We start from the raw sequence: 24,586 nt of genomic DNA on the forward strand, positions 1-24,586 counted from the left end.
ACAGCTTTCAGAGTTCAAAAAGCTCACACTGTTTCATTGAGTGAAATCCCTCTAAATCTCCCTCTCTGGACTGAGATGTTTTAGATCCTGCAAATTCTGTTTCTTCAGCGAAATGAGTGGGCAGCTGGTGCCGTAGCCAAGGTCACGGATCTGTGGCGGGCGCTGGCTGACGGGGATATTCCTCTCCCTGCAGCTCCCACGGAGAGAAGCTGTGGGTCTGCAGGCTCCGAGTCCCACGTCCGCTGGCTGCCGTTCCTCATTCCGCACTGCAAACAGTCAATTCTCTCAGACGTACTGAGAAGCTGCTTATTTGCTTTTGGTTTAGTGCTGTAAAGTCAAATGTAAATAGTCTTTTTTGTGCTTGAATATAGGGATAGTATTAGACGTTTTTGCCACTTTCCAACATAAAATGAATCACCCGCCTCTCCCCCACCCGGCTGTGAATGCGTGGTGGGCAGGAAGATAAAGGCGTCTGGAAAGGAGTTCTCCTTCCAAGCAGACGCCCGAGTGCTGATGTAATGGTAGGAAGGATGTGACTGCACGGCTGCACAGGATGGGTAAAATTTTAATTGCATTATGCATACACCAGTAGTTTGAGGCTGCTCCCACACTGGTTTATGTCACTGAAACTCCATTGACTGCACTGGAGTTACAGAATCACTTCCAGCAGGAAAAGATCAAAACCGAATCGCACAATAGTGCCATTTGTAACTAAAAAAATCAGTAACTACGCGTTGTCCCTGAGGTGCTGGCCTGTTGACAAAGGCTGGTGGGTGATTCAAAGCCCAGCACCGCTCCTGGCTGCCCAGAGACCGGCTGCAGGAGCCCTGATCGCCCCAAAGTCTGGCCGTGGGAGGGCCAGGCGTGACGTCCACCTTGGGCCCCCCAGGCTCTCGCCCATGGCTCTTCCCTCCCACCAACTAACCAGCACCTCTTCCTTTCTCAAAAGTGCTTTCTTCTGTCCCCGCCTTGCCTGTTTGCTTCTCTTTTCTCTGCCACGGGAGCACTTTATAAACCCAGTGGGATTGTGAAGTCCCATTTGGAATAAAGGGAAATGTCGGTGTTTCCACGTGCTGCGTGCACGGCTCCGCTTGCTTGCGCCCAGGGCTGCTCGCTCGTGGGGTGCACGCGCCACGGCAGGGCAGTGGATTTGCCACCAGTAACAGAAATGGGGCAAAACCACCGGAGAAGGGGTGTGGAGGGTGTCCTGCCGCTGCTCCCGAGGCCAAGGTGACGGCAGCGGCTGCTCGCCGTGCGCTCTGGGCTGTGATGCTGCCTTGCTGATGGGAAACCCTGCCCAACCATGGTGACTTTTTATTATTATTGTTTATTTTCCTGATCACATGAGAAATATATTCATGGAGCGCGTGGCTGCGAGGCGCTCGCCTGCTCAGCTCGACGTGTCGGGGCAGGCTGTGATCCGGGCAGCCCGAGCCCTGTTCCACAGGCGAGGGAGAAGCAGCCGGCCTGGGGCAGGAGGGTGCCGGGGCATTTCTCCCCTCTGGACCTGCTGCTCCTCCCAAACACACCTGGGCCCCTCTCCTGGCCACCTTCCCCAGGCAGGTCAAGTACGGGCTCATCACAGATCACTTTGGGATGCAAAAAATCAAGATTAACTGTTGCAAAAGATTAACTGTTGCAAAAGGCAAGCTCGATGAGCTTTGTAGTGCAAAAATCAAATGTGATCAGAAACAGGGGTTGGTGACTGACGTGACAGGTCTCAGGTTGAATAAGAGGATTCAAAGGTGCTTGGAACTTCCCTTGACTGGGTAAGTTCACACTTGAGAACAAGATCTTGTTCTTAATGTATATGTTCAGTCTTCGCTGAACTTAGATTATTAAGTGAAAGTGGGAAAACATAAGCAGATGAGTTTGTGAACCTTCCCCTTACCACTAGCACTTCTACTTAGCTCTCCCAGGGATCCTAGCACGCTTGTCACTGCATTTGGGCAGAAAACTAAATGGATTTCTGCTACCAAGTGTATTTTCTAATATTAATTGCCATTACTGGCATCTCCATCACTGTGGCATCCTCTGAGATGCCCTGCAGTGTACTTAAAAGGAGTCACTAACGAGAAGTACTTGCGTATTTTTAATTTTATCACAAAGGATCTAAGACATTCCTGCAACCGCGAAGTCTGCGAGGATTTTAAGTTCACCATGGAAATGGGCCAGCAGCTTCCCTTGGGCAGGGAAGAGTGGATTTCTGTCTTCCAGGCATACTTATTTACTTAACCCAGCTGAAGTGGTTACGAGTGAAGGATTCAGGCACCCGCTGCAGGGATATGATCTGCTGCACGACAAACACTGCAGGTTGGTGGGAAATAACGTCCCAAGCAGGAATTTAGCAGAAGGCAGCAGAATGTGGCACAAGTGGTCAGAAACAATAGATGTGCCACAAGCGTTCGACTGAGACAGACGTTCCGATTTTTCCCCAGGAGCGGATGGAATGGGTGCAAGTGAAGTAGTTTCCCCGTAGGTCTGGCGTAACGCTGGCTGCTGCAGCGCGTTTTGCCTCGCTGCAGAGGCGGGCGCTGCCAACAGCACCCTGCTCGCGGCACCGGACGGTCCCCGGCGGCCCTGCCACCACCCAGTGAGGGCAATCTGCTCCCTGCAAACCCAGGGAGCACCGAGCCCGTCACTTTGCTCAAGCCAAACACCTCCCAGTCATAATCTATGATCCTTAACTCTGTGTTAAAGATTCATAATTTTTTTGGCAGATTAAAAGCATGATTTTGATGTCTCTAGAAGAAATTTTCCAAAAGCCAGGTACTGATATAAATGACACCTGACACACGTCAGAGGGACGCAGTCAGTAAAGGTGTAATCGCGCTTTCTTCTTTATCCGCATTACAGCAGAAGTACTTTTATTCCCATATTGTGTCGAGGCTGGCTTCCAACTCATGTTCTTTCCATTGCAACCCGGACTCTTCAGATCCTTTTGCCGGTGCTGCCAACTCCAGGCATCCACGGGTGCCCTGTGCCTGTGGTCCAGGGTGTCTGCGCCCGGACAGACGCGCGGAACGGCCGGGCCCCGGTGCTCCCCAGCGATGCCCGCAGCCGAGCAGGGCACGAGCACGCGGCTGTGCCCAAGCATCCCCCCACGCCGCTCCCGCGAGCACCGTCCCAGCTTTCCGCAGGTGGATACAGAACACTGCTCCCAGGCTGGTGTCGAGGGAGTTGTTCTCCAGATTTCAGTGTAACCAGTGACTGGGGCAAACTGGGGGGCAATGGGCACAAACTGAGGCACAGGAAGTTCCAGCTGAAGATGAGGAAGAACTTCTTCCCTCTGAGGGTGACGGAGCCCTGGAGCAGGCTGCCCAGGGAGGCTGTGGAGTCTCCTTCTCTGGAGATATTCAAGACCCACCTGGACAAGGTCCTGTGCAGCCTGCTGTAGGTGACCCTGCTTCGGCAGGAGGGTTGGACTAGATGACCCCCAGAGGTCCCTTCCAACCCCCACCATTCTGTGATTCTGATTCTGCCTTCAGAGGGGACAGGCTGTGTTTCTGGGAGCAAACAGTTTGAAGTGGGACTGGCCGAAATGCCTTTGCACAAATAGCAAATTCATCAGTAAACGAGTAGCTCCCTCGCTGAGCTCTCCCACTTTTTGCAGTTTGCTAGTAGCAGTGTGTTTGGCAAGCTGCTTTTCATAGCCTGATGTGGGGAAATATTGAGGGGAGAACTCAGTGCTCCGTCTCAGTTCACCCTAACATCGTGGCGGCCAGGCAGTCAATACTTTATCGGATGAGCAGGTCTCTGGAGAGATGCTCAGAGCTCAGGAGAAAATCACCCCATGGGTGGGTATCGCCCGGTAACATCATCTGGATGCTGTTTTATTTGCTGTGATCATCGCAGCCATTCTTGGAGGGGCTGCTTGTGGTCCCTGAGGGTTCGCATGGCCAGGAGCCCTTGGGAGAGCAGCCCTGCGGGATGCTGGGCTGGCACTGGGGTGCAGCATCCAGCCCAAGGGACGACTGAGATGGCCTGAACATGGGCTCTGCATCACTGCCACTGCTCCCTGCTCCCCCCCACCACGCTGCAGTCTGACAACGAGTGAGGTTAATTGTTTGCTGTGGTTTTTTGCTCATGCACACTTAAAAACCTCCTCCAGAGCCTTGTGCGAGGGGTGCCCCGCGGCTTGCGGGCTGGCCTGCGCCGGCTTCCACAGCTCACCCGGCACAAATACGGGAAAAAGCTGCGAGAGGGTAGCCCTGACCTCCAGTGTAACCCAGATGCTGTTCCCAGGAAGAAGAAAGCTGGTTTGTGGTAACGTCAGTGGTGCCATTGTGCGGGAAGCCCTGGCCGCGCCATGGGAGCGAAGTTCCCCCGTTAATCACTCCGTAGCTCTGCAAGCTGGAGCGCGGCCAGAGGGCGAGGGGAAAGGGGCTGCCCGGGCTTCTGTGGCAGAAAAGCTTTTTCTTTAAGATTTGGCTGCTGGTAAAGTCATAAATAGAGCTGTGGGGCTTAACAGGAAACCTTAACTGTCTGGATCCCCTCCTCTGCAGTGTCTGCTTGGCTTGTCCCTCGCAGGGCTGGCCGCTACTGGAGTCTCCCCGGCAGGGCGTTGATACGGGGCCGTTACCGTGAATGCGAGTTATTTAAAATGCCTCTTGTGTACTCAACACCCAGACACAAGTCCCCTGAGGACAGCCTCGTCTCGCAGCCCAGGAGCAGCGAGCCGGGTGCCCGGCTCCTCTCTCCGGTGGCCATTTCTGTATATGCAAAAGAGAAACGGCAACCGGCAGCGGCTGCGCTTGGAGAGACGCCCGACCAGCTGCGTGCCCTCGGCCTCCCCAGCGAGTAGCTCTCGCTCCGTGAGACCGTGCGTACAGCACAGAGCTGTCCTCCCTGCGCTCGCAGCACAGCGGTGCTGGCAGGTATCAAGGGAACGAGCTGGGGACAGCAGAGCGTTACCACCCCACGTCATAAAACTTGTCCCCTTGCCTGTCCCCTCCGTGCACAGCTCTCTTTACAGGAAAGGAGAAAAGGTTCTCTCTTTGCTTTTAGTCTCAGTGCTGTCGGAGGAGCGTGGGGGCAGGGAGGTCCCCAGCAGCCCCAGTGTGTCCGAGGAGCCGAGGCTCCAGCCCTTCTCGTGCTGGGACTGCCCGTCCGTTGGGGAACGCGCTGGCACTGCTCCCACCCGGGAGCCACCCGCCTGCCCCGTCGCGGGGTGGGGACCCTGCGCTGGGGTGCTCCCAGCCTGATACCCCGGCTCTCCCTTATCCCCACCCCACAGGCCCTCGTTTCTTCCAGGAAACATCTGAGCGATGAAATGAAACTTTCCTTGGCTTGAGTCGCTTGCAGTTTACCCTGATGTAAATCATAAGGAACTCGAAGTTGAGAACGTGCAGCTGGCGTAAAGGCAGAAAGCGGCGTTTCGGAGCGTGTCTGCGCAGCGTTTCGTGTGCCGCTCCACGTGAGCTGAGGGCTTGGGGCTGGAGCTGGCATGGGGCTGGCTGTCCCCACCACGCTGGCTGTCCCCGTCACGCTGGTTGTCCCCACCACGCTGCAGCCACCGCCTAGCCCCTGTCCTGCTCGTCCCCACCACGCTGGCTGTCCCCACCACGCTGGCTGTCCCCACCACGCTGCAGCCACCACCTAGCCCCTGTCCTGCTCGTCCCCACCACGCTGGCTGTCCCCACCATGCTGCAGCCACCGCCTATCCCCTGTCCTGCTCGGGGAAGGCAGAGCAAGCTCCTGGCAGCCCTGAGGGTGCAGTTGTAGCTGGATCCCACGGCTTGTCACAGCCTCTGCCATCTACTCAGTCGTCCGTCAGGAGCGAGCTGTCTGCTCCCGCTCGCCCTTGCAGGGACGTTTCCTCCTTCCTTGCACCTTTTCCGTAGCCGCTGTTCTTCTCGCGGTGGGGCGGTTGCTGGTCGGCAGCCCCGCGGGTCAGCAGAGCAGGGTGTTCGCAATGGCTGACGCGGGAAGGCGCGTTCTCCCCATCGCGAGCCCCGCGCTGCCCGTGCCCGTCCCACAGCGCGGCCTGACCGCGTCCTTCTGCCTCTCGCAGAGTTTGCCGTTTCGCTGGCGGAGAAGATGCAGGCTCAGGAAATCCTGCGGAGCCTGCGGCTCCCCGAGTTCGACGACCTCAGCCAATTTTTCCGCAACCTGCCGGCCACGGCGCTGGTGGGCATCGGTGCCTTCGCGGCCGTCGTCGCTTACTGGTTCGCCAGCCGGCCGCGCGCCGTGAAGCCGCCCTGCGACCTGCGGATGCAGTCGGAGGAGGTGGAGGTGAGGCCGGGTTCCAGCCGAGGTCTGCGTGCCGGGAAATGGCCGCGGGGGATGCCAGGAGGTGCTTCGGTTTGTTTCGAGGGGTCCCCAACCTCACCCTGAAATCGGCCGGGTGACGCACGTGCCAGGGATCGCTTCACTCCTTAACTCACCTTTTTCTGTAAACTGGAAAACTAGAATACAGCTCACTAATTTCTTCTCTCAGATTTTCAGTAAAATTTTTGCCTTAGTTTTGCTTAACCATCCATGACCAAAACTTACAGGAGCTGCCGTTGCGCGGGAGAAACCACTGCAAGGCAACCGCTGGTAGGATGAACTCAGCTGGCACTGCTGGCGCGTCCCCGTTACGGAGTTTGCTGCTGCAAACTTTGTAATAATAAGAAAAAATAGACCCGAATCCATGCTTAGGGGCTGAGGAGTTATTAATTTTCATGCTTGCAAAAGGTTTTAAAGTTTAATGAAGCTGCTCTCTTTTAAAGAGCAGAAATATTTCTGAAAATTGGTTCCACTTAACGTCTGAAAGCGCGATGAGAATTTTTAAAGCCTTCCGTGATGTCCCCTCCACAACCTCATTGTCTGTAATGCCAACAAATTTTAAAAGGGTGGGAGGAATTCACATCTCCCGAGACAGTTTCCCCTGTGCTTAGGGCTTCAGTGAGACTGTCTTCTGGCTCGCCGCGCGGTCCTGCTTCGGTCGCTCTCGCCCTGCCTGCCTCCCCTTGCCCACTCCCGAACACCCCCACGGAACCCGCGTGCCGGGGGCTGGAGGCTGGCCTCGCTGCTGGGCTGGATGTCCATGAGAAGGTGCCGGTGGTGCCAGTCCGGGGACCTGCGGAGCCTGGAGCAGTCGCTCCCCCCAGCGCGTCCCCACTCCGTTACTTGCAGATTCACAATTCCTCCTCAGATCTCCTCGGGAAACATCAACCATCTCCCGTGGCAGCCAGCGGGGTCGAGTGCTCCTCCCTGGGCCGGGGGTTCTCCACCTTTCTGGGTGCAGAGGTGGACATCCCACCTCTCCCATCCCTTTGGGGGCTGGGGCAGGAGCACGGCGGCAGCTGCGGAGGCTCCTCCGGCTTTGGGGAGCGTGCTGCTTTATGGTTCAGGATCTCCCCGGCTCCCACCATTCGGGCAGCGCTGACGTCGTGTGACATCAAGTGACGTCGTGTGACGTCGTGTTGCACAGGGCCTGGACGGGGCGCGCCGGTCGGTGATCGGGGACAGCCCGCAGCTGCTGACACACTACTACGATGACGCCAGGACCATGTACGAGGTCTTCAGGAGGGGATTCAGCATCTCCGGTGAGAGCGCGGCAATGGGGACACCTGCGAGCAGGGATGGGGACAGGTGGAGGACCAGACAATGTGGAGGCTCAGCGGCTGGGGAAGCTCAGAGCGTAGAGGCTGGAAGAGTGCGGGAGCCCATGGAAGTGTGGGAGGCCCAAATGGTGTCGAGGTCTGTTTGGACCCAAAGTCTGAAGAAGCGCGGGAGGTCCAAAAAGGAGTGGGAGGCCACCGGAAGGTGGGAAGCCACAAAACTGCAGAAGTGAAGAGAGTGAGAGGCTGAAAGCATGGGGGGAGGCACAAACAGTGGTGAGGCAGAAAAAATGCAGGAGGCACAAAGAGCGTAGAAGCGTGAAGAGTCTGGGAAGCAGAAGGAGATAAAATTGCTGAAGGGAGGCTGAAACAGTACAGGAGGCCAAAAAAGTGCGGAGGCTCAGGAAGTGTAGAGAATGACATGGGGCCCAAAAACTACAGACAACTGCTACGTGTGGGAGGCCCAAAGAGTTTGGAGGTCAAAAATCACTGGGCAGACCCACGAGTGTTTAGGTGAAAGACTGAAACACCTGAGGATTGAGGTCCAAAGGTGTGGGAAGCCCATAAGTGTACAGAGTGCCAACGTGTGCGAGGCCATCAAGGTGTAGAGGCAGAGAAATGTGTGGAAGGCTGATGAGGTGTGGGAGGCCAGCGATGTGGGGAGGCTCAAAAAGGTGTGGGAGGATGAAAGGGCATGGAAGGCCAAGGAGGTATAGGGTGGAAAAGGGGTGTGGGGAGGCGGAAAGAGGTGGGAGGTTCCAACGGTGTTTGAGGATGAAATGAGGTGTAGAGGCCGAAAGGGTAGGGGAGGCTCAAATGAGGTATGGGAGACTCAAAAGGTATTTGAGGCTCAAATGAGATGCAGAGGCTTGAAAAGGTGGGAGGCTGACAGGGTGTGGGAGGCTCAAATGATGTGTAGGGGCAAAAAAAGATGTAGGAGGCCAAGAACTTGAGGCTGAAATCAGTTTTAGAGGCTCAAATGAGGTGTGCGAGGCTCAAGTGAGTTTTAGAGGCTGAAAGAGGTGTGGGAGGCTCAAATGAGGAATAGAGGCCAAAAAATGTGTGGGAGGCCAAGAAGGTGTGTGAGGCCGAAGTAAGTTTTACAGGACGAGAAAGGTGTGGAGGCTGAAGTGAGTTGTGGGAGGCCGAGAACCTGCAGAGGCTGAATGGAGATTTGGAGGCCGAAGAAGGTGTGGGAGGCTGAAAGGGTGTGGGAGGCCGGGAAGGTGTAGAGGCTGAAGTGAATATTGGAGGCCGAAAAAGGTGTGGGAGGCCAGGAAGGTGTGGGAGGCCGGGAAGGTGTAGAGGCTGAAGTGAATATTGGAGGCCGAAAAAGGTGTGGGAGGCCGAAAGGGTGTGGGAGGCCGGGAAGGTGTAGAGGCTGAAGTGAATATTGGAGGCCGAAAAAGGTGTGGGAGGCCGAAAGGGTGTGGGAGGCCGGGAAGGTGTAGAGGCTGAAGTGAATATTGGAGGCCGAAAAAGGTGTGGGAGGCCGAAAGGGTGTGGGAGGCCGGGAAGGTGTAGAGGCTGAAGTGAATATTGGAGGCCAAAAAAGGTGTGGGAGGCCGGGAAAGTGTGGGAGGCCGGGAAGGTGTAGAGGCTGAAGTGAATATTGGAGGCCGAAAAAGGTGTGGGAGGCCAGGAAGGTGTGGGAGGCCGGGAAGGTGTAGAGGCTGAAGTGAATATTGGAGGCCGAAAAAGGTGTGGGAGGCCGAAAAGGTGTGGGAGGCCGGGAAGGTGTAGAGGCTGAAGTGAATATTGGAGGCCGAAAAAAGGTGTGGGAGGCCGAAAGGGTGTGGGAGGCCGGGAAGGTGTAGAGGCTGAAGTGAATATTGGAGGCCGAAAAAGGTGTGGGAGGCCGAAAGGGTGTGGGAGGCCAGGAAGGTGTAGAGGCTGAAGTGAATATTGGAGGCCGAAAAAGGTGTGGGAGGCCGGGAAGGTGTAGAGGCTGAAGTGAATATTGGAGGCCGAAAAAGGTGTGGGAGGCCGAAAGGGTGTGGGAGGCCGGGAAGGTGTAGAGGCTGAAGTGAATATTGGAGGCCAAAAAGGTGTGGGAGGCCAAAAGGGTGTGGGAGGCCAGGAAGGTGTAGAGGCTGAAGTGAATATTGGAGGCCGAAAAAGGTGTGGGAGGCCGGGAAGGTGTAGAGGCTGAAGTGAATATTGGAGGCCGAAAAAGGTGTGGGAGGCCAAAAGGGTGTGGGAGGCCGGGAAGGTGTAGAGGCTGAAGTGAATATTGGAGGCCAAAAAGGTGTGGGAGGCCGAAAGGGTGTGGGAGGCCAGGAAGGTGTAGAGGCTGAAGTGAATATTGGAGGCCGAAAAAGGTGTGGGAGGCCGAAAGGGTGTGGGAGGCCAGGAAGGTGTAGAGGCTGAAGTGCATTTTGGAGGCTGAAAAAGGTGTGGGAGGCCGAAAGGGTGTGGGAGGCCAGGAAGGTGTAGAGGCTTAAGTGAGTTTTGGAGGCCGAAAAAGGTGTGGGAGGCCAGGAAGGTGTGGGAGGCTGGGAAGGTGTAGAGGCTGAAGTGCATTTTGGAGGCCAAAAAGGTGTGGGAGGCCAAAAGGGTGTGGGAGGCCGGGAAGGTGTAGAGGCTGAAGTGAATATTGGAGGCCGAAAAAGGTGTGGGAGGCCGAAAGGGTGTGGGAGGCCGGGAAGGTGTAGAGGCTGAAGTGAATATTGGAGGCCGAAAAAGGTGTGGGAGGCCGAAAGGGTGTGGGAGGCCGGGAAGGTGTAGAGGCTGAAGTGAATATTGGAGGCCAAAAAATGTGTGGGAGGCCGGGAAAGTGTGGGAGGCCAGGAAGGTGTAGAGGCTGAAGTGAATATTGGAGGCCGAAAAAGGTGTGGGAGGCCAGGAAGGTGTGGGAGGCCGGGAAGGTGTGGGAGGCTGGGAAGGTGTAGAGGCTGAAGTGAATATTGGAGGCCGAAAAAGGTGTGGGAGGCCGAAAGGGTGTGGGAGGCCGGGAAGGTGTAGAGGCTGAAGTGAATATTGGAGGCCGAAAAAGGTGTGGGAGGCCGAAAGGGTGTGGGAGGCCGGGAAGGTGTAGAGGCTGAAGTGAATATTGGAGGCCAAAAAAGGTGTGGGAGGCCGGGAAAGTGTGGGAGGCCGGGAAGGTGTAGAGGCTGAAGTGAATATTGGAGGCCGAAAAAGGTGTGGGAGGCCGGGAAGGTGTAGAGGCTGAAGTGAATATTGGAGGCCGAAAAAGGTGTGGGAGGCCGAAAAGGTGTGGGGGGCCGGGAAGGTGTAGAGGCTGAAGTGAATATTGGAGGCCGAAAAAAGGTGTGGGAGGCCAAAAGGGTGTGGGAGGCCGGGAAGGTGTAGAGGCTGAAGTGAATATTGGAGGCCGAAAAAGGTGTGGGAGGCCGAAAGGGTGTGGGAGGCCAGGAAGGTGTAGAGGCTGAAGTGAATATTGGAGGCCGAAAAAGGTGTGGGAGGCTGAAAGGGTGTGGGAGGCCGGGAAGGTGTAGAGGCTGAAGTGAATATTGGAGGCCGAAAAAGGTGTGGGAGGCCGGGAAAGTGTGGGAGGCCGGGAAGGTGTAGAGGCTGAAGTGCATTTTGGAGGCCGAAAAGGTGTGGGAGGCCGAAAGGGTGTGGGAGGCCAGGAAGGTGTAGAGGCTGAAGTGAATATTGGAGGCCGAGAAGGTGTGGGAGGCCGAAAAGGTGTGGGAGGCCGGGAAGGCGTAGAGGCTGAAGTGAATATTGGAAGCCGAAAAAAGGTGTGGGAGGCCGAAAGGGTGTGGGAGGCCGGGAAGGTGTAGAGGCTGAAGTGAATATTAGAGGCCGAAAAAGGTGTGGGAGGCCGGGAAGGTGTGGGAGGCCGGGAAGGTGTAGAGGCTGAAGTGAATATTGGAGGCCGAAAAAAGGTGTGGGAGGCCGAAAGGGTGTGGGAGGCTGGAAAGGTGTAGAGGCTGAAGTGAATATTGGAGGCCGAAAAAGGTGTGGGAGGCCGGGAAGGTGTGGGAGGCCAGGAAGGTGTAGAGGCTGAAGTGCATTTTGGAGGCCGAAAAAGGTGTGGGAGGCTGAAAGGATGTGGGAGGCCAGGAAGGTGTAGAGGCTGAAGTGAATATTGGAGGCCAAAAAGGGTGTGGGAGGCCGGGGAAGGTGTTGGAGGCCGGGAAGGTGTTGAGGCTGAAGTGCGTTTTGGAGGCCGAGAAAGGTGTGGGAGGCTGGGAAGGTGTGGGAGGCGGAAAAGGTGTAGAGGTTGACAAATATGTGGGAGGCCAAACCGTTATAGAGGCTGAAGTGAGTTTTTGTGTCTGAAAAAGGTATGGGAGGCCGAGAAGGTTTAGGAGGCTAAGAATGTGTAGAGTCTGAAGTGAATTTTAGAGGCTGATAGGGTGTGGGAGGCCGGGGAGGTGTAGAGGCTGAAATGAGTTTGGGAGGCCAAAAGCCTGTGGGAGGCCGAAAGGGTGTAGAGGCTGAAGTGCATTTTGGAGGCCGAAAAAGTTGTGGGAGGCCGAAAGGGTGTAGAGGCTGAACAAGATGTGAGAGGCTCCAAAGGTGTCGGAAGCCGATAAAGGTGTTGAAGGCGAAAACGTTGTGGAGGCTTAATATGGTGTAAGCCTCAAACACCTTTTGAGGCTATAAAGAGTTGTAGAGGCTGAAAAAGATGTGGGAGGCTGAAAAAGGTGTTGAAGGCCGAAAATGTGTAGAGGCTGAAAAAGGTGTGGGAGGCTCAAAAGACGTTTGAGGCTCTAAAGAGTTGTAGAGGCTGAAAAAGACGTGAGAGGTTCAGAAGGTGTGGGAGGCCGATAAAGGTGTTGAAGGCTGAAAAATTTGTGGGAGGCCAAGAAGTTGTAGAGGCTGACATCAGTTTTGGAGGCTCAAAAAGGTGCGGCAGTCCGAAAAGGTGTGGGAGGCTGAAATTATATTCAGATGTCTAAAAAGTTGTGGGAGGCCAAAATGAGGTTAGGGAGGCCGTAAAAGGGTGTGGGAGGCCAAAATGAGGTGTAGAGGCTGAAAAAGATGTGGGAGGCCATAGAGGTGTGGGAGGCTGAAAGTGTGTGGGAGGCTCAAAGGAGGTGTAGAGGCTGAAAAATGTGGGGGGCTCAAACATTTTTTGAGGATGAAATGAGGTTTAGAGGCTGAAAGGGTGTGGGAGGCCGACAGAGTGTGGGAGGTTCAACTGATTTGTAGAGGCTGAAAAAATACGTGAGAGGCTCAAAAGGTGTGGGAGGCTGAAACAAGGTTTAGAGGCTGAAATGGTGTGGGAGGCCAAGCAGTTGTTGAGGCTGAAATGAGGTGTGGGAGGCTGAAATTAGGTGTAGAGGCTGAAAGGTTATTGGAGGCTGAAAAGGTGTTGGAGGGCAAAAGGGTGTGGGAGGCTTAAAACACGTGGGAGGCTCAAATGAGGTGTAGAGGTTGAAAAAGTTGTGGAAGGCCAAAAAGGTGTAGAGGCTGAAATGAGTTATCGAGGCTGAAAAAGGTGTGGTAGGCTAAAATGAGGTGTAGAGGCCAAAAAAGATGTGGGATTCCACAGAGGTGTGGGAGGCTTAAAAGGTGTGAGAGGCTCAAAGAAGGTGTGGAGGCTGAGAAAAGCATGGGCAGCTGGAAGCGTGTGGACAGCTGAAAAGGTGTAGAAGCCAAAAAGGTGTTTGAAGTCTGATAAGGTGTAGAGGCAGAGAAAGGTGTAGGAGGCCAACAAGGTGTGAAACCTTGAGTTGTAGTGGCAGACAAAGTTGTGGGAGGGCAATGAGGTGTGGGAGTCTAAAATGGTGTGTGAGGCTGACGAGGTGTAGAGGCTGAGAAAACGTGTTGGATGCTGTTGATGTGGAGCTGCCAAAGAGGTATGGAGGCTGAAAGGGTGTGGGAGGACCACTGAGAATATAAAGGCCTGAGGAGTGTAGAGTCCCCAAACTCGTAGGAGGACCAAGGACTGTAGAGGCCCAGAGGGTGAGGGTGAAGAGGTATGAGAGGTCAAGAGGTTGTATGAGGCCAAAATATTGTAGGAGGATGAAGAGGTGTGGGTGAAGAAGTGAATCCGCCATCTCTCCTGGTGGATGACAGGTTGACCATGAGCCAGCAGTGTGCCCTGGTTGCGAAGAAGGCCAATGGTCTCCTGGCGTGCATTAAGAGGAGTGTGGCCAGCAGGTCGAGGGAGGTTCTCCTCCCCCTCTACTCTGCCCTGGAGAGGCCCCATCTGCAGTGCAGTACTGTATCCAGTGTTGGGCTCCCCAGTTCAAGGAAGATGAGGAGCTACTGGAGAGAGTCCAGCGCAGGGCTACAAGTATGATGAAGGGACTGGAGCATCTCTCCTACGAGGAGAGGCTGAGGGAGCTCTTCTGGAGAAGAGAAGGCTGAGAGGGGACCTTAGAAATGCCTCTAAATATCTGCAGGGTCGGTGTCAGGAGGACGGGGCCAGACTCTTTCCAGTGGTGCCCAGTGACAGGACAAGGGGCAATGGGCACAAACTGAAGCAGAGGAAGCTCCAGCTGAAGATGAGGAAGAACTTCTTCCCTCTGAGGGTGACGGAGCCCTGGCCCAGGCTGCCCAGGGAGGTTGTGGAGTCTCCATCTCTGGAGATGTTCAAGACCTGCCTGGCCGCGGTGCTGTGCAGCCTGCTCTGGGTGACCCTGCTTGGGCAGGGGGTTGGACTGGATGATCCCCAGAGGGCCCTTCCATTCTGTGATTCTGTGATTCTCCTTCTGTCTTCCAGAAAACGGCCCCTGCCTGGGGTTCAGGAAGCCCAAGCAGCCCTACCAGTGGCTGTCCTACAAGGAGGTGAGCTGGGGGAGATGCCCCTTTGCCTGTGGAAGGAGGGGTGTTGGGGCAGAAGGAGGGGTGTCGAGGCCCATGCGTGACCGGGAGGTTGCTGACGCGCCGTGCGAGGGCTCTCGGTTCGCCCAGCCGGGCCCGTCCCGGCGTTATACAGGCGTGTGTCGGCTCTTGGGGACCGGCTCGACGCCATTTGCCCACTCCCGACGCGGCACTGACACGCTCCAAAGCCGGGGGGCATTGCCAACCAGCTCGTGATAACGTAAAAATTTGGGCTTTTAGATAACAAATAGGATAATTTGAGAGCCTCCTTGTATAAGCTAAGTCTTTGCTTACTTCGGTATTGCTTATATTCCTCTCTTTTATGCATTATTTTTCTCTCTAAACTCCAGGTGGCTGAAAGAGCGGAAGCTCTGGGCTCAGGCCTTCTTCAGCAGGGCTGCAAGCCATCCGCGGAGCAGTTCATCGGGGTCTTTGCTCAAAACCGTCCAGAGGTGAGATTTGGAGTTCAGCTTGACTCTGTATTAATAATGTTCCTGACTTACGAGCTGGCTTTGTACTTGAAGCTTGTTCTCAAGTGTGTTAAGTCTGCTCCCATGGCCCGCTTCTCACCTTGATGCTTTGATGTCCTCCTGCAGTGGATCATTTCCGAGCTGGCTTGCTACACCTACTCCATGGTGGTGGTTCCCCTCTACGACACCTTGGGTCCTGGAGCCATCCGTTACATCGTCAACACTGGTAAAACCAAAACTGATGTAATCTTCTCAGAAATCCCTTCTGTTGCTCAGAATGGTCCATTCTGCTTGCCAAAAGACAGGTGATTTTTCTCACGGAGCGTCTTGAAGTCACTTAGGGAGGTTTCTGGGGAGCTGCGTGTCCCCGTGCTGGGTCGGGGCTGCCTTGGCTGCGTTTCCCCCGTGCCTGGCCGTGCCCAGCCGTGGATGTGGCCGCTCTGGCTGCGGGGATTACTCCAGGGCCACCCACTCCTGTGCTGCTTCGTATTTTACCTCCTAGATATTTTAGCCCACACGGTGAGCAATTTTCGTATTTTGAACTGAATCCCAGAATAATCATAGATGTCAGCTACAGCTTCAGTGTTGATTTAAGTTAGCTAAAATTGCAGTAATTTTCTAAGAGGAATGTGTGTTATACACGTCTATGTTTCTGAAGTTTGCCTTCAGTGAATATCAGGTTATATATGTCTTTGTTTCTGATGTTAGCCTTCGGTGAGTATCAGCACTCATACAACGTTAGCCATGAGCCAGTAGCCAGTCTTGCATTAAAAAAGATTCGCCGTCACCAACTCATTTGGCTACTTTTCTTCCAGCTGACATTTCCACAGTCATTTGTGACAAACCCGAAAAAGCCAGAACACTCCTCGACCACGTGGAGAGGAGCGAAACGCCAGGCCTGCGCTCCGTCATCCTGATGGACCCGTTCGAGAAGGAGCTGGCGGAGAGAGGGAGACGCTGCGGGGTTCGCATCCAGACCATGCAGGAGGTGGAGGTGAGCTTGCTCTCCCTCTCCTGTTGCTGCATTGTGTAGTGTCTGTCAACAGACGGTCAAACATCGAGGGACTCGTGGACCGCGTGGCAGGTTCAGTGCCTGGAGAGCACGAAAGAGCAGCATGCGGCTGTTGATACCAACGCTCAGTGCAGGTGCCTCTCAGGGTTATTCCTTGCTGATAGGAGAGCCAACGGTTCAAACCCTCCTGCTCAAATAAGGTATCAGCTGCTGCTTAAGCCTGCTCTGGGTGACCCTGCTTTGGCAGGGGGGTTGGACTAGACGACCCACAGAGGTTCCTTCCAACCCCGACCATTCTGTGATTCTCTGATTCTGTGGAAAGGGAGGCTGCTCTGCGAGACGCTGTCCTCCTACGTGTAAGCCTACAGCCTCGCGCTTTCATGAGACAGTCTGGATCCAGCTCAACCAACCCAAGCACTGCTTGAAATCCAGGGATGGCACTGCAGTTCATGCCAGAAACTTTGGCTAGAAGCGACGTCCTAAGCATCAGCCACAGATTTTTCTGCTCCAGCTCACGCTCTGCCTTGGTGGTTCGCAGATTATTAGCAAGTGGGTTACACCGCAGGAATCGGAGTGGAAATCATTTCTGTTTGTTTAATCTCTTGCAGGACTGTGGCCGGGAGAGTCGCCATGTGCCGGTGGTGAGTGTTGGCGCGCTGCTTTTCCTGCTTTCCATCACAGCTGGCTGCGTTGTGCTCTCCTCGCTGACCCAGAGGGAAGGGTCTGCTCCGGGTCGCAGGCAGCCCGCGTGTCTTCCGGGGCAGCGCCCCGTGACCCGCTCCTCCGTGGAGGAGCCCAGGGCCTGTCGATACCAACCACTGGAGATGGGCAGTGTCTGCTCCACACCCTCCTCCGCCTGGAACGCTTCACTGAGATACTTCGTCCTTACTGAACGCCTTAATGGGACAGTAATTAAACACCATTGTTAAGCCACACTAATTCCACTACGAGGCAGCACCGGGGGAATGTGTCTGCACCCTCGGCTCTCGGGTGGGGTTTCTCTAGCTCAGAAACACCACTCGGCAGTATTTCTCTGGGATGGTTTTGGAAAATTGCTTTGGTATTTTTCCCTGGCTGCTCATACTCCTGCGAAACTTTCAAACGCAGCCTCTGATTTTCAGGCTGCTTATTTAGTCTTCGGTGACCCAAAACAGCACGGATGTGCAGTGGTGCTGAGAATGCAGAGCTACTACTGGAAATGGGAGCAATCGGCAGCTTCGGAAAGTTGTCCCCTGTTGTGGATAACCACACGTTTCCAGAATTTATCTGGAAAGCAGTAAATTATCTGATGTTTTCCCCCTCACCTACAGGTATAGATGGTGGCTTTGAACATACTAACTGCATGGCACAAATACTCCATCACAGTCTGCTTACACAAAGCACGCCCTCAATGCAGCTGGAGCAAAACATAACAGAGGAATAGAGTCTGCATCAACTGAATAAACCTGACAAAAGGGTTTTATGATGGTCTTTTATATTTACCAAGGGGAATGGAAGCTTTTTATGGCAAAGCTGAAATATAATTGGTTTGATCTTCAAGTTTATACAATGACAACAGCCTGCCATTGACCCTTCTGCCTTTGACTGATGTGATTTTCTTCTTCTCTTTGTGCATTTCTAGCCTCCTCGACCAGAAGATCTGTCAATTGTCTGTTTCACTAGTGGCACTACAGGTAAAAGAAGAGGCTTTTTAATCTTAAAGTGTTACAACAGATTATCAAATTATTGTTCGCATCACCTCAATATGTGCAAGCATGCTGTTATACTGACATGGTGATTTCTACGCATTTTTAATATTTAAGAATATGTATGTGCATACGTTTCTGTAGATTGCAGATTAAAAATAGTGATATATTTATTTTTCATATGAATTCCCTGACACACACTTTGGCAGTGCGATTTTGCAGTTGTCTGGAAATCTGCCCACGTTTCTGCTTCCCATCCTGCAGTGCAGTTGTGAAGCCCTTGACTAATGTGTAATTGATCTTCTGCAGATGTTTAAAAAAAGACATGCAGGTCCGCAGCTTTCCATTCTCTGTATCCTAAGCCCCCCGATGTCCCCAGCGCCACCGATGTCCCCAGCACAGCGTCTCCTCCGCAGGGTGCCCCAGCTTGCTCGCGCGTTGCCCATCTCCTCGGGCTGGTCGGGGGCACCTCGTGCTGGGGCCGCTGCGGGACGAGCCTGGGCAGCCCACGCTGCCGGTGCCCGCGTGCTGCCGGCCCTTCTTCTCAGAGAGGACAGGCAGCAGCACTTCCCTGCCTGTTCTTGGCAGAAGCAGTGCCGTCTCCTCTCTCCAGACCCTGGTTTTCGTGCAGCTTGCAGGAATTTCCCTGCTCTCAAGAACTCGACCTCTGTACCGTCTACCAAAAAGCTGCACGGGCAGACAAGCGAGCGGGCAGAGAGCGCAGACACACAAGGCGTAACTGCTTGGGAAACCACTTTTATACTGCAGGGAAGGACCACGCTCCAGGGACCACTGGAGCAGCTCCTCCAGGTTCACCTATGCTTTCAGGATTCCCTAATGCTTGGTCCTCCCCCAAAGCACCCTCGATTTGGCCTCCACTCGTTTAGGGGAGCAGAAGATGCCGCTGGACACCAAGCTGCCCTCAAGCAGGGAGATGCTGGGGCTGCTCCGCCTGCAGAGTGCCCAGCCTGCAGACGGGGCTGAGCGAGAGGGCACATCTTCATCTTCCACCTCCTGGAGCAGACCTGGAGATCAGGTAGGCAACTGTTTTATCAGCTCCAAGCACAAACTCAAAATGTAGTAAATGGCTTTGGGTTTTTTTACCTTCACGGATCGCGCTCAGTTTTGAGATCTGTGCACTGCAGAGCACCCAAGGCAGCGCACTGAGCACCCAAGGCAGTGCACTGTGCGGAAGGAGCCTGCGGCTCGGCTCTGGTGCAGCAGTGGGAAATCCTAAAAGCGAAAGGTTGAGCCCAGGGCAGGCCACGGACACCACAGCCGTGTCTGCTGTGAGCACTGGCTGAGCCAGCGCAACGTGGCCAGGCACAAATGGGAACTGTAGGAACCCAACGGAGCCGTGCCTACAGATACAGCGGGGTGCAATTTGTTTGCGTGGATTTTAAAGTGCAGAGCAACTATTTTTTTCAAGTCACATTTATGTTCCTATTTTTATTTCTAAATAAGAAGTTCTGAATTGAGAAGGGTTTTTTGTTTTTCTTTTTTTATTTGCAAATGCAACCATGGGCCGGTTTCTGACTTTGCGCTTTTCTTAAGAACATGCCTGAAGTTACAGAAACAGGACAACCAGGGAGCCCCGCCAGGGAGCCCATTTGCTTTTTCCCACCCAAACCAGAGATTTCAAACTGTGCAAACCACCTGCCAACTACAGTCTCTGAGCAGTGCTTTGTGACCCACCAGCCCATCCTCTGCTGCTGGGGGACTTTGCACATGACCTTCTGGCTTCTCCAGGGGTTGCATCAACGCTTTGGTCTGTTTTCCATGCTGTGTTTCAATGTAAAAGTGTTAGCTTTTTGTATAGCCCATGCTGGGATATTTTTAATGACCAGATCTAGAATTTTATTCCAACAGAGATGCTCGCAAGTGCTTTTTCAGTTCTGAAGGACTCTAAATATTTTTGTATGGCGTGAAACCAATCTTTGCTGTAGCGTTTGTAACCTGGAAATTGTAGAATTGGAAACAATTTTAGCTCTTTATAAAAAAGAAACAGAAGCAGACTTTACTGTGTGCTTTTCTTTGATAGGATCAGGTGTCCAAATGCCTCCGCAGGCTGCAGGGAGAGGTGGCGGCTGCTGAGCTCAGACGACGAGGCCAACTTTCATTGCTGTACCAAGCAATCATCAGCACTGCTCAATGGGCCAAAAGCACACAGATGTCCCCAGACCATCTGGATACAATTCTTCCCGCTGGCTACTCCAGAGAAGCAGACTGTCATTTCCTCAAGGATCCACCTCTAACCAGCTGGATAAAAATCGCTTCCCGGTGGTTCCTTGCAGCCTGCCGGTGCCCAGCCCCGACTGCCGGAGGCTCCCGGGCGGAGGAGAGCGCTTAAGTCCCAAAATGCTGACGGACCACACCACCGAGTTAGTGCTGGAGCTGCTACTTGAAAGACCCATTTAGCGACCTGGAAAAGGTTCTTCTGTTGCTTATGAGAACCGTTAAACCAGGCTGGCACCAAGCGAAGGAGCAGTTGCCATAGCCGGGCTATTAACTGGCTGGGATCGCAGTGCACCCATTTCCTAACAGGACACTCACAAGGCATGACTTTACGAGGAAATTCAAACTTGAGAGCACTGGTGCAGATCTGGCATTGCTCTTTAGAAAGAAAAGCAGCGTGACTGCCAGCCTCTTTCTCTCGAAGTGGTAATTCTGGGAAAGGGCTTGTAGCAAGGGGCACCTGTTTTGCTGGGTTAACTCTTAGAACTACTAAAGAAGGTCAAAATTTACAGGAATCTCCCAGTTTTCATGAGGTCTGGATCCACGTGTGCACCCAGCTGTGAAAATAAGCGCCTCGAAACGAAACCTGCCTGGCTGAGCTGGTGCCCATGAGCCCGTCTGCACAACGTGTCGGGACAGGAGTGGCTGTGGTTGGCAAAGATGTCAGCCCTCGCTTCACCTCCGAGGTGAGGACCTTCGGAGGAGGACAAGCGTAAGGGAGACCAAGACAGCCTCCCGCGCACCGTGTTCATCTGCGAGTATTTGGGACTGAATTACTCAAAGGCACTTGGAACACCAAATATGGATTTTCGGTAAAATGCATTGTGTTCAAAATGTCCTGCTTCTGCGCAATAAATATGTGCAATAATTACTACTTCTGTTCGGGCCTTTATTTAATTATTTGAGAGGCTGGGTAGAAGCGATGTCGGCGAAGCTGGCAGGGCACAGGGCTTGACACCATGGCTCCTGAAGCCGGGCTGTGCCACGTGGGTGCATGCCCGCACCGAGGGGCTGCCAGCGACGAGGCCCAGAGGATTAAGCGTATTTTCCTGTGCCGAAGCTGATTCGCACAATGCCTTTGCCGCTTCCCAGTCTGAGGAAGTCAGACTGAAATCCTGCCTGATCTGACAATTTTGCGAGGCTGTTGCGTCTGTTGTTAGCTGTAAGAGCATTGCAGAGCTCCTGGGGCATCGCCGTGCCGGGGCCACGCAGGGGACCCGCGCCGCTCTGCTTCCGCACGGCGAGGCAGGAGCTACGCTGCGGTGCTGCGATCGAATTAAAGCAATCCGCTTAAAAACACGCTGGGGAGAGGGGCTGGCCCTGTAATCCTTATTTGAGCTGAGCTACACCTTCTTTTTGGCAATAAACCCTTTGAGGGCGATGAAAAGGGACAGTGCTGTGGCAGGGGGACTCGCGGAGTCCCGTGTGCTGCAGGCAGAGCTCTCGGACGGGGCCCTCAGCTCAGGTTTATGCACCTGGAGGTTGCAGCCCACGCAGCCGCTGTTTAATGAACCCCCTGTTTTGGTGTACAAACAGATGCAAAATCCAACAACTGTGTTACGGTGCGAAGGAGGATTCTCAGCTCAGGAGAGAATCATAGAATCCCTAAGGTTGGAAAAGATCTCTAAGATCATCAGGTCCAACCACAAAAAAGAAAAGAGGGTGAAAAAGCAGCTACCGCAGGTGTGGAGCTGCCCACGGATGCAAGGCTGCAGGCGCGGTGCCTGGCAGCGGGGGATGCACCGAGGCTTCCCCGGCTCCAGGACACCTCCGCTCTGCTGCCCACCATGTTCATCACTCCCCGTAACTGCGCTCTCGTAGGGTCTGCTTGTAGCCGAATTTTTACCAGGAATTAGCTGTTTTCTGCATTGTTCAGGTTATCCAGTGCGCTGGTTAAGGAAGAGCTTAACAGCCTTTGAAATGGGGTTTGTTGATGTTCTTGATCATTCTTAGCCAAAATCTGTACAAAATCAGCCCTGCCTGGAGAGGCTGGGGACAGCCAGGCAGGTCTGATGGCCGTGCTCATCACGTGGCTCCAGCTGAGTGTTCCTGGAAATCTATTGTTTAGAGTCTCCAACAGAAATATGTGTGTTCTACCATGCTTACAGTATCATTTTATTAAATTTTGAGGATTGCAATAAGTGCTCTTGGTGCATGTTACTGCATGGAAATGACTGCAAAAATTACATAAGTTTTAAAATTCAAAAAGAGAACGTAATATTTTAACCAATTCTTGTTTTGTTTTTTTCTTAAGCTTTTGGGAATTGCCTACTGGCTCATCTTTTAATCTCACTCTTTGTTTCCTTTCAGGAAACCCCAAAGGTGCGATGCTGACTCACGGGAACGTGGTTGCTGATTTTTCAGGCTTTTTGAAAGTGACGGAGGTGAATACCCTGATCTAGAAAATGTTGCCATGTGCAGAGTGTGTGGGTTAAGCTGTGTCCCTGCACGGGCTGGAAATGTGCTCCTGCAGATAAGAGGTGACGTTTCTCTTGCTCAGAGGGCCAAATTGGTGGAAATGGGAGCAGGTCTGAGCTTCCAGCACTGGAGGGCATTAAACCCCCTTCCCAGCACTGGCTCCCCAGCTCCGTAGGGCACAAAGTGCTTCTGAGGAGCAACGTTGGCTCCTGTTAGTTCACTCCTTTTGAAGAATTAGGAGAGCAAACGAGCCCTGCACAGTTGCAACTGATGCTTGAAAAAAGACTACAGGGTCCGCTTGCGCTCTTTGTGTCCCACTGTGCCCACACACGGCCCTCATTTATTTGAAAGATCTCTGCGTATGAAGTGTGTATATCTATATATCTATACATAAGAACATAAATGTTTTTTATTAGAACAGTTAATTTCATTGATATTAAAGTATATCTCGGTTTCTGTTCTACATATTTTTAAAAAAGCACAGCACTGGCCAAGTACTCGTATCAGATGTTTTATGCAATGTGTAAACTTGTGTTTGGAAACGATATAGGAAGCAGAACTGCTTTAGCACAACATAGTAAGGATTTTACGCAGCTTGCACCTTGCAAATATAAAGAGTCTATATTTTTGTAGTAAACAGGCAGTTCTACAAGGTAGCGATGTACACACGGGATGGACAGTTTGTTACCTTCTATCCCTTGCCAGTCTTACTGCTGGTGCTGAAAATACTGCAGTCTTCTTATCTTAATCCTTGAACTTTCTGAGATTTCCAGGCCACCGTTGTAAAGAAATTTGGGTGCGTGATGTGAGAGCTCCCACTGAACCCCCGTGTTCGAGGGTTCGCAGGGTTGGGGCTCCAGCAATCGGCAGCAGGAAATGTCGATGCGGAGCTTGCCCTCGGGCTGCGCAGCGCGGGGCTGTCGCTGGGTTCCGAGGCAGCGAGATGCACAGGGGGAAGCTGATGGGTAGCGAGGTCGGAGTTTCAAAGGGCAGGAACATTTATTTTGGAAGAGGACTAATTCAGAGGGAGCGGAGGGAACTTGGCATCTTCCAGGAGTGGCCCAGAGAAACGGATTTAGTGCTCGCTGATGGCAATGGGACTCTGATTGATCTCGAAGGTATCAGACTGAGAGGAAGTCTGGTGTAAACTCCATAGCTTCAGTCACCAGAGTGCTGGTGGTGAGAGCGTAAATGCCCGTAGCCAGCCGACACGATCCAGGCGATGTCTGACCACAGTAATGAAATCTAGCAAAGTGCAAAATACTTGAAAGTAGTATCAATGAAGAAAATGAAAATACCTAAAGCTGCAAAGTACTGTGGATTTGCTGTTTATATACCCTTGTGCCAGTTTTGCTTAGTTCAGTGATTTTTAAAAACGGAACATTTTTTGAAGTGAACCTAGAGCTTTATTATAAGGGTGTTCTCAAATGCCAAGAAGCTGTTTTCATTTTTACATTTAACTGGACAAGTGTGCCAACTGTGAAATACCATTCAATGTCATCATTTTGATCCGATTAAAACCAAATCATTTACTGTTTGGGCACGTAAAGCTGTGCAAACAAAAAGCAGCATAGCTAGCGACACTAATGGTCTTATGTTACTGCGCTTGCAGAAAATGAAGCCAATTTGAAATAATGTATAAATAGCTCTGCAGGCCTGAATAGCTTAATTCAGACTGACACATAAAATAATACGAAACGGGATGCTGAAAACGCCCACGTGGTCAACCGTGTCTGACTTCACTAGGTAATGGTGGGGAGGGCATACCCCAGTCTGACTTGCCCGCAGTTCACGCCAATAAAATATTCCCCGAGGAAGAAACTCCGGTGCCTGCACCCAGCGCCGTGTCCCAGGTCACGGACTATCGATTCTGCCACAGCCGTGGAGGTGCAAAGTGGGTATAAACTGCTAATACTGCAAGCTAATAGACTTTATACCCATTTTCCACTAACCACCGGCTTCGGTGCAAGTTATTGGGTAATCAGCTTTCAATACTGTGGGAAGGCTTGCCCTTGGAAACGCAGGGGTAGCAAGGTTACTTTTCGTCTGGGCCATGGGCCGGGTGAGGGTCTCAGGGCCTTCGTTTATTCCAGCCTGCGAGGCAGAGTTCAAACCTTGGCAAACCGAAGACTTTGGTCATTTTTCTTTTGCGCTTAATTTGACCAGCCTTCTTTTTCCCCTCTGCGTCTGCCTGTGGGGCAGTGATCACACCCCTAAAATCACATTTTAATCACTTCAAAATTATGAGAAACGCTAACAGAAATCATTAATTTTTGCAGCTGAAAAAACCCGTTGATTTTTCCAACATATTCTGATTCAAATCAATGAATAACCTAAGGAAAAGGAGAAAATCTGCAGCTTTGACTCTAGTAACGCTGTGCATCCCTGGTGGGCTCCGTGGCGTGCGGGTTTGCACCAGGATCCTCCGGGTCTGCACGCAGCCGCGAGCGCAAATCGTGGGCTCGGCACCTC

General features: G+C 53.1%; 1 protein-coding gene across 6 annotated transcripts in view; it reads left to right on the forward strand.

The window, feature by feature from the left end:
• ACSL6 (acyl-CoA synthetase long chain family member 6) overlaps positions 1–24,586 on the forward strand; it is a 68,622-nt gene that overhangs the window by 26,282 nt on the left and 17,754 nt on the right. For 5 of the 6 annotated variants that reach the window (XM_075441493.1, XM_075441488.1, XM_075441489.1 and 2 more), the window contains exons 2-10: positions 6,014–6,234; positions 7,418–7,532; positions 14,194–14,258; positions 14,645–14,746; positions 14,891–14,990; positions 15,580–15,758; positions 16,385–16,417; positions 17,398–17,449; positions 22,007–22,080. In XM_075441493.1, coding sequence (XP_075297608.1) covers positions 6,040–6,234; positions 7,418–7,532; positions 14,194–14,258; positions 14,645–14,746; positions 14,891–14,990; positions 15,580–15,758; positions 16,385–16,417; positions 17,398–17,449; positions 22,007–22,080 — 915 coding nt within the window. In that variant the 5' untranslated portion in view covers positions 6,014–6,039. Of the gene's footprint in view, positions 1–5,318; positions 5,417–6,013; positions 6,235–7,417; positions 7,533–14,193; positions 14,259–14,644; positions 14,747–14,890; positions 14,991–15,579; positions 15,759–16,384; positions 16,418–17,397; positions 17,450–22,006; positions 22,081–24,586 lie in introns of those variants that run through there. The other variant, XM_075441494.1, reaches the window with a different exon arrangement.

Source organism: Opisthocomus hoazin, chromosome 22 (assembly GCF_030867145.1).
Source record: "Opisthocomus hoazin isolate bOpiHoa1 chromosome 22, bOpiHoa1.hap1, whole genome shotgun sequence".
Taxonomy (NCBI): Eukaryota; Metazoa; Chordata; class Aves; order Opisthocomiformes; family Opisthocomidae; genus Opisthocomus; species Opisthocomus hoazin.